The sequence below is a fragment of the Mus caroli genome, chromosome 7, assembly GCF_900094665.2.
Source record: "Mus caroli chromosome 7, CAROLI_EIJ_v1.1, whole genome shotgun sequence".
In the NCBI taxonomy this organism is placed as follows: domain Eukaryota; kingdom Metazoa; phylum Chordata; class Mammalia; order Rodentia; family Muridae; genus Mus; species Mus caroli.
In genome coordinates this window covers 29658704-29667035 of record NC_034576.1, presented here as the reverse complement: position 1 = coordinate 29667035, position 8332 = coordinate 29658704, and the positions used below count along the sequence as shown (strand labels likewise).

At 52.3% G+C, this 8332-nt stretch overlaps 1 protein-coding gene across 1 annotated transcript in view; it reads right to left on the bottom strand.

The window, feature by feature from the left end:
* The window catches only part of Nfkbid (NFKB inhibitor delta), a 6775-nt gene extending 1045 nt beyond the window's left edge, over positions 1–5730 (bottom strand). The window contains exons 1-11 of the mRNA XM_029479729.1: positions 5668–5730; positions 4683–4783; positions 4491–4551; positions 3746–3957; positions 2790–2977; positions 2593–2698; positions 2345–2491; positions 2180–2231; positions 1937–2085; positions 1026–1142; positions 620–784 (exon numbers count right to left, since the gene is read on the bottom strand). Coding sequence (XP_029335589.1) covers positions 620–784; positions 1026–1142; positions 1937–2085; positions 2180–2231; positions 2345–2491; positions 2593–2698; positions 2790–2977; positions 3746–3751 — 930 coding nt within the window. The 5' untranslated portion in view covers positions 3752–3957; positions 4491–4551; positions 4683–4783; positions 5668–5730. The remainder of the gene's footprint in view (positions 1–619; positions 785–1025; positions 1143–1936; positions 2086–2179; positions 2232–2344; positions 2492–2592; positions 2699–2789; positions 2978–3745; positions 3958–4490; positions 4552–4682; positions 4784–5667) is intronic.
* Positions 5731–8332: the final 2602 nt, after the last annotated feature.

Below are 8332 nucleotides of genomic sequence, written 5' to 3'. Positions count from 1 at the left end.
AAAAAAAAAAAAAAAAGTCAAGAAAGGGGTTGAGGTCATGTGTGGTGGTCCACCACACTACTTGGAACGGCTGAGGCAAGAGAACTGGAAGTCAGGGGTCATCCTGGGCTATCTACTGAAACCATGTGGGTTTGGGAGTGAACCTTTGTTCAGACTCTGGTAGAGAGCCAGGAAGGTTTTGCTGGTTGGGGGCAGCATTGTTGGGAGTCAAAGGGCAGGGGCAAGGGTCAGAGATCACATTTAAGATCAGGATCCGGAGTTACAGAAAGGAATTAGAGGCCCCTCTGCGGGACCCAAGAGTCAGGGTTGAGAGTACAAAGAAAGAAAGCCATAAGGACCCATAATGTTGAAGGAAAGGGTCAGACTTTAAAGTCAGAGATCATTGTCTGGGTTTTTTTTCTTTTTTCTTTTTGAGACAGGATCTAACTATGTAGGCCAGGCTAGCTTCCAAGTGCTGGGATGACAGGAGGGTAGTACTTAGCATACATCACTCTTTGAGTACTTAGCATACATCACTCTTTGAAGAGTCGCCTTCTGTGACTAGATGTCATTTTCTAAATGAGGGTTGGGTGCAGTTTGGGGGACCCCCGGTTAGCTCAGAAGGCAGGCCAGTGCTCACCCCCTCAGGGCCCGGCCCGGGTCGCAGCAAGTGAACAGGCTGTTCGTTCTCCAGGTTGCGCAGTGTCGGGTCTGCTCCGGCTGCCAACAGGTGCCGCACAATGGCCTCTTGGGGTGGCCCAGGGGGCAGGGCAGCTGCCATGTGGAGGGCAGTGTTGCCATGGGCCTGTAACCACAAAGGGAGGACCGATGGGGACCCAGACCCACGCCTCTGGGTCTTTGAACCCGGATCTTGCCTCATCTGTATCTCATACACCCCCTTCACCCACCTCCATCCACCCCACTATGTGGTACACACTCCCTTCACAGCCTGGGTATTTCCCTCTCCGACATCCACAGCTCATAGGGTGCTAACAGCCATCTTGTTATTCTATCTCAAACCACCTGCACATCACCACCTGTCCTACCTTCATATTAACAAAGGCCCGTAGGTCCCCCCTCGGCAGTCCCAGGAGCAGCTGAACCAGCGTGGGGTTGGCAGCCTGTACAGCCAAGTGCAGAATGGTCTTGTTGCTCTTGATCTCCTAGGAGAAGAAGAACAGAGGTCAGGCCAGTCGTCCATCCACCACGGGTGCCTTACACGGATGCATGTGCCATGTGCTATGTAAGAGGAACATGGCTAAGGGAAGCCATTTGTAACATGTGTGTCATAGAACTGCACGTTCAATGTGACAATTCTCCAGCTCAAGTGTCTCGAAGGAACTGTCTGGGCTGGAGGTTATCCTGGTCACCTGGCACCCTACTGTATACACTAAAATGCACCCTGTCTCATATGGTTGTGACTGAATCATAAGTACGGGAGCTGGGTAGTGTTAATCAGCAGACAAGTCTATATACAGGACAACTGTATTCTAGAGCAGTGGCTCTCAACCCTCCTATGGGTTCCTGCTGGTATCCTTTAATACAGTTCCTCATGTTGTAGTGACCCCCAACCATACAATGATTTCAATACTACTTCAAAATTATAATTTTGCTACTGTTTATAAACTATAATGTAAATATCTGATATGCAGGATATCTGACATGTGATTCCCCAAAGGGGTCATGACCCACGGGTCGAGAACTGCTGTTTTAGAGGGAAATATTTTTTCTTTTAATTTTTTACAACAAATTTTTAATTTAAATTTGTCTTAATTTTAAAATAAAAAAAAACCTTAAAAAATTCATGTATGAGTTCTTTATAAACACATATATCTGTGTGCCAAAAGAAGACGCAAGGTCAGCATTTAGTGCCCCTGGACGTCCAGGTGGCCCTCTGCACACACTTCCCTGTGGGTTTGCTGGTCTCCTCCTCCCCCAGTTTGTCCCCCAAGCTTACCTGGCTTGTATGACTGGCACCCATTTGCAGTAACATCTGCACACAAGCCAGTCTGTCCCGGGCTTGGGAACTCTGCATCCTTGGACACACACTAGCTGGGAGCATAGCAGCGTTGAGGGCCAGGACGGCTGTGTGCAGGGGTGTAAGGCCTGTGGAATGCACATAGTGAGGGACTTGCACCTGAGCATCCACCTTGTCCACCCAGCCTGCCTGCCACATCAGTCCTGGCCATGACCAGCTCACCTTCGAAGTCTCTGGCTTCCAGATCCACTTGAATGCCGGACTTAAACACAGCCTGGGGGGAGAAGGAAGAGAGGTGTGGAAGGGTCTGCCTAAGCATGGTCCTGGAAACCAGCATCTGGATAACCGGCCCATCCCAGACACCCTGGATCTGCCAGCTGGACATACCGAAAGGACTCCTGGGAGTCCATAGGTGGCAGCCACGTGCAAGACAGAACGGCCCTGGTGGTCAGTGGCATTAGGCTCTGCTCCCAGGTTCAGCAGGTCTTCCACAATCAGTGGCTGGTTGGCAGCAGCTGCCACCAGGAGCGGCGTCTGTAAGTCACAAAAAAGTCAGCCTGGACTCCCAGAGGCCTCCCCTCTGACATCAGGAGCCCTTTTCCCTGGACTCAGAAGTCCTGACGCGTGGCCTTTACCTTGCCTTTATGTTCACGGATATCCAGCTGTCGGTACATCTGTAATACCTCGGCTGCAGCATATGCTGCCCAGCGCAGCCCCCGGGCAGCAAACAGGTGCAGGAGCCTGGGGAGGGGCGGGGGTGGAGCAGCAATGAGAACAGCCCTCACCTGCAGGCAAGCCAGGGCTCCACATCATCCTCTTCCCCTGTACTCACGTGTCTCCTTCCTCATCCTGGGCCAGCAGTTGTTGGGGCCCCAGAGCCAATATGTGAGCTCGGGCTGTCTCCAGGGACGGTCCGGTGGGTGAAGGCAACTGTGGGGATCCTGAGGGGAGACTAGAGACTCTCCAGGACCCTACCTGTGACAGGGAAGGCTCAGGATACAGCCGGGTATCCAGAGAGTCCTGGGGGGGATAAAGAGGGTGGGGCAAGTCAGTCAACTGAGAATTCTCATCACACAGAACACACAGCCCATGGTCAAATGGATGAGACCAGGACTCATATGTGTGCCAAATGATTTTAAACCCCAGGACTTCAGTTTTGGCCACAAGGGGGAAGGGATTTTTTTTTCCTCTTTGTCTTTTGAAAGAGGATCTCACTGTAAAGCCCAGGCTAGGCCTGAACTTGGGGCATTTCTGCCCCAGAAGTCTGACTGCTGGGCGTGCACTACTATGACCAGCTTGTTTTAGTTTCTGCTTTGCTACACTACCTAGGTTAGTTTCAACTCATAACTAACTGGCTTAAAATGATGATGCTCTTGTCTCAGCCTCCCAGTGCTGATACTACAGGCATAAGCCAGTGCACTTGGCCCGGGATGGGATCTTAAACCAGTCCCTGACATCTCAGAATACTGAGATTCTCTACTCTCCATCCCTACCTCATGGGGACTGAACCCCATGGCCTCACACATGTGAGGAAAGAGCTGGACCACAGGGCAAAACTCCCAATAGTCTTCTGTTTTCCACTCACTTTTTTCCCTTTATTTAGGGAAAAAAAAAGATCCTATTATTGTGGCTAGGGCAATCTAGAACTCATTCTGTAGCCCAGGTAGGTCTTGATCCTTCTACCTCTGCCTCCCGAGTAGCTGGGATGACAAGCCTGCGCCACCAGGCTCAGCACCACTGGGAAGTTTTTAGGGGCCCTTAAGCATCTGTCCCCACTCTATAGTTTACCTCCATCACCAGGGGAAATGGGCCTGACCGGCCTGGGTCTGACAGTGGGTAGTAATCAGGAGTCAAGAAGCCTTCAGAAGCAGAGAATGGGAAAGAGCCGTCTGTATAGGTAGCATGGATGCTAGGGTCCCAGTCTGCAAAGCCTGAAGGGGGAGCCAGGTTGCCAGGTCCGGAATCCACAGTCTCTTGGAAGGCAGGGAAATGAGTATGGCCTGAAACAGAGAGGGTGGTCAGAACCAGCCTGTCATTACAGCCTGGAGACATGGCCAGGGAAGGTAAACCTGGAGTCTCCAGAGGTCCTGAGACACTGAGGAGCTGGGCTCTCCAGTCCTGGAGCATCAGCAAGCTGTGATGCCAGGCCTACTGGATCTCAAGCAACTGGGATCTGAATTCCTGGAGTCTTAAACCCTGGATGCTTGAAGGACACTATTCATGGACTACTGGGCTACTGAAAACCAATGTCAAATTCCAGGGGTTTTTGTTATAAGACAAGGTGTCTTAGATAGCTCTAGGTGTCCTGGAACTTGCTAGTAAAAAAACATGTGACCTCAAACCCAATGGCAATCCGCCCCCCTCAACTCCCGAGTACTGGGAATATAGACATGTGCAATGATGGCAGGATGGCCATCAAAATTTCCCATATGTCTCAAGAATAATAAGAGCTGCCTGACTCCTCGGTCCCCAAGGTCTAAGAGCTGGGATGTCCCAGTCTAAGAGAAGCTGGGCTGGGAGCTTTTATTCTTACCTGCTTCTGCCTCGTTCACAGATGGAGTCGGTGGCTGGACCAGAGGAGGGGAGAAATGTCCCTGCAATGTAAAGAAAATGAATTTATGAATCTGGAAGATTCTTCCAGGTCTGTCCCCCACCTGCAGAGCCTCAGAGTCAGGACTACAACTCCCATCTCCCCCAGGGCACATGGCGACTTCCAGAGACTCACCGGCACCCCAGCAGCCTCTGGCTGCTGCTGTCGGCGCCTCTGTTCTTCCAGAAGTTTCTTTACCGTCTGTGTTGGGCAGTGACTACGCTCAGGCCGACTCACTGTGTGTGGGAAGACAGAAGGAAGTCATCAGGAATGTTTAAGTCACCCGAATGCAGCCTCAGTGGCAGCGGTGGGTGGCTAGGAGTGCATGTGGGCGCCCTCCTTTCCCTCGAGCGAGCGCGGAACACCGGAGAACTACAAAGCCAACAGAAGATGTTGAGTGCAGGGCCCGCCTCCGCCATTTCCTTCCTTTTCCTCTGCACCAACTTTCCACCACCGTAGTGGAAACTAAGGAAGTGGGGAGGCTGGCACTTCTCTGAAGCATCTATCTTCTCCGGAGACACCCCACTCCTCGGAAGCACCACCACATCCGTTAAAAATCCCAACCTAGGCTACCAGGTCCTAACACTAGGAGTGGAGGATTGGGGTTTGCTAATCTCAACTTCCCGAAAAGGCATTTCCAGGTTCCCAATATCTCTGTTTTAACTAGGAGTAGAGGCACACCCCTGCAATCCCAGCGAGGTGGTGGCAGAAGGGTCAGGTGTTAAGGCCAGACTCATCTATAAACGAAGTGAGAGGCCAACCTGGACTACCTGAGACCTCTGTCTCAAAACAACAACAAAATGTTTCTCTGTTCTAGAATCTGACATGTGGGGCTGGGCGCAAGGCTGGGTGGATGGTAGAACGTAGGCCTAGAGTCCTCAGCACAGGAAAGGGTGAGTTGCGACTCTCCAAGTCTTGGGATCACCACTCTTGCTCTAACCTCTCTGCCGGGATCCACGAAATCAGTAGCGGTGTAGTTCCTCAATGATCCAGGGATCTGGAGTCGCAAAGCTCCCGCCCCCACCTCGACAGACTTGGGAATAGCCGGGACCCAGCATCCCGGAGATGCCCCTGTATTCCATTGGCACAATCCATTCACCCAGAACCCAGGAGTACAGACCCTCAGTCTCCTCTGAGACCTGCAAGTCCGGTTCCCTCGACCCAAGAAGAGCAAATCCCCAGCTCAGACTTCCCAGCTTAGACTCCAGCGCGAGAAGGGTTAAAGTCAGCCGAGGACTGACTCGGAAACCCTCGAGACGAGACGCCGCGCGCTGACGTCACGGCGCTAACGCAAGGGAATCTTCCACCTCCCAGTTCCGCTCCGCACGCGGGCGCCGCAGGTGTCTGGCTCGGAGGCGGGGCACGCAGCGAAGCGCGGCGCCCGTGGAATCCCCGCGCAAGGGGAATTCCTGTTCGGCCCGGGCACCCTGCACCAGTAGTGCTCTGGGAAGTCCCAGGGCGGGGCTGCTCTCTACCAGAGTGGACCCCTGAGGTCCAGCGCCTGACCTTCGAGACCCAAACCTGCGTCCATAACCGCAATTTCAAGGATGCAATGCAGCCCCTCCTTGGGTGAAGGAGTCCGGGCCACTTCGTCCTCTTAGAGAATCCCCGGTATCAGGCTTCCCAGTCCTTGCACCCCAACTCCGAAGGATGTCCAACACTCCCAGGACTCAGAAGTCCAGGACCCCAGCCTCTCCTCTTCAACGTCCAGAACCAATTCTCAGGGCCCAGCTTTACGCTCCAGCCAACCTTCAAAGCATCCAGAAAGGCGTGTTCCTCGCTTTACCCCCAGCTCTTACCTCGAGGATTCTTGGATGCAGACTGTGGGCCCCCAGGGCCGCGGCCTCGGCGCTGCGCCAGCCTCGCTACCTGCCCCGCGGAGCCGCCGCCGGGTCCCCGGATCCAAAGCCAGGTCCCCCGCGAGTTTTTAAATTCGTCTTTTGGCCACGCCCGGTTCAAGGCGGAGCCCCGCCCACAGTCCTGGGAGTCCCGGGTGAAGCCGCATAGCTAATTTAGACTCTGGATGGGAGGGGCTGACCTTGAAGAGTGTCATTACTTGGTCTTCCTGGAAATAGGTGCTTAGGGGTCCTGCTTTTTCCTAGAGGGGCACATGGGGACCTGGAATTCTGAGTCTCTGGACAAGGGGATACTGGAGGCCTTGACTTGGCTCTGCATTACTGTTAGGTCCTCAAGGAGAAGAAGACCGTGAGTGTAGACCCCATGGCCTCTTGGAGAAGTCTCTAGGCAAGGGTCATATAGGTGCCTTACAGCTCTCTTTTCCACGTGGTCGTGCCCTTCTTTAGAATTAACTTTCATTTATAATGCTTTTTTCTCCCCGTTTGGTTTCAGTTTTGATTTGAGAGAGAGAGAGAGGAGAGAGAGTAGGGGGAAGGGCAGATTCATGTAGCCCAGGTTGGCCTAGAACTCTAGGTAACTGAGGATAACCTTGAACCCCTCCTGATTCTCTTGCTTCCATTTCCCAAATGTTGGGTTATAGATATTGGAGCCATATCAACTACCAATATTGGCTCTTTTATTGTTTTTCAGCCCCCCAGGCGCCCCCCCCCCCAGAGTCAAACTATGTAACTCTAACTGTCCTGAAACTCACCATGTAGACCAGGCTAGCCTTAGAATCCACAGAAATCTGCCATCTTCTGTCTCCAAAGTGCTGGGATTAAGGGTGTGTGCCACTCTGTCTGGTTCCAATATTTGCCTTTTAAAAAAGTGTGTGAACTCCCCTGGAGGTGGAAGACCACGTGCTCTGAAGCCTACTGTAGATACCGGCCTTTTTGTGACAGTTATGGGGCCCTAAAACAAGTCAGGTACCTTTATCCCAAACCTTCTCCCTACCAACACTTTGTTTTTGAGACAGGGGCTTCCTACATCTAAGTAGCTGGCCTGGCCATGCACCTGCTAAAACAGCCAGGCTAGCCTTGAACTCACAGTCATTTTTTTTCCTCACTTGTCTCCCTAGTGCTGGACATACAGGCTTGGGCAATCATGCCTGGCTTACTTATTCACCATTTAAAGAACTCTGTTAACATAAAGGAGACACTTTGCTGGGCACTGGAGATAGAGAGGTGTGAGCCAAACAGGAATTCCCAGTCCACCAGGCAACCAACAATTCTCAGTTCCCACTTGGTGACCTTCCTTGGCATTGAACTGTGATGACCAAATCTCTCCCTCTCTCTTACAACACTACTGGGGGTTGGGTCTCCCCTCCCTTGCTTCCGCCCTGCCCTCAGCTTCCCTTGCACTCCCGGCTTCTGGCAGTGTGTGTGTGTGTGTGTGTACCTCTTTAACGATCTCACCCAGTCTATGGCTTTACACGTGTCTTCCAGCCATCAACCCTCTCAGATTTATGTGTCAGGACCAGACTTGTTCCAGACTCTGAACCCCTACCTGTGGGCATTCACATTTCCAGAGAGATCTGTTAGGTATTTTCAACTCAATGTGCCCAAACACAGGCAGCCCTTCTCTCCTTCCTTAACCAGTGCTTCCTAACCATCTTTCAACCCACTCTCCACTCTTCTAATCTCACTCAGGCTGGAAATGACAGTCACCATGATCCCCTTTCTCAAACACACACCCCCTCCTCCCCAAGTGTTGTTGGCTCTACCTCCAGCTTATTTCCATAATCTCCCTGGTGCCCACACCATGGTCCTCTTGCCACTCCACCGAGATGATCACGGAAGCTTCTCTGGGCTCTGACTCCCCCATATTTGTTCTCCAAAGGAAGTCTTGACACACATGCACCCACACAGGAAGTAGGTAGCATTGTCACC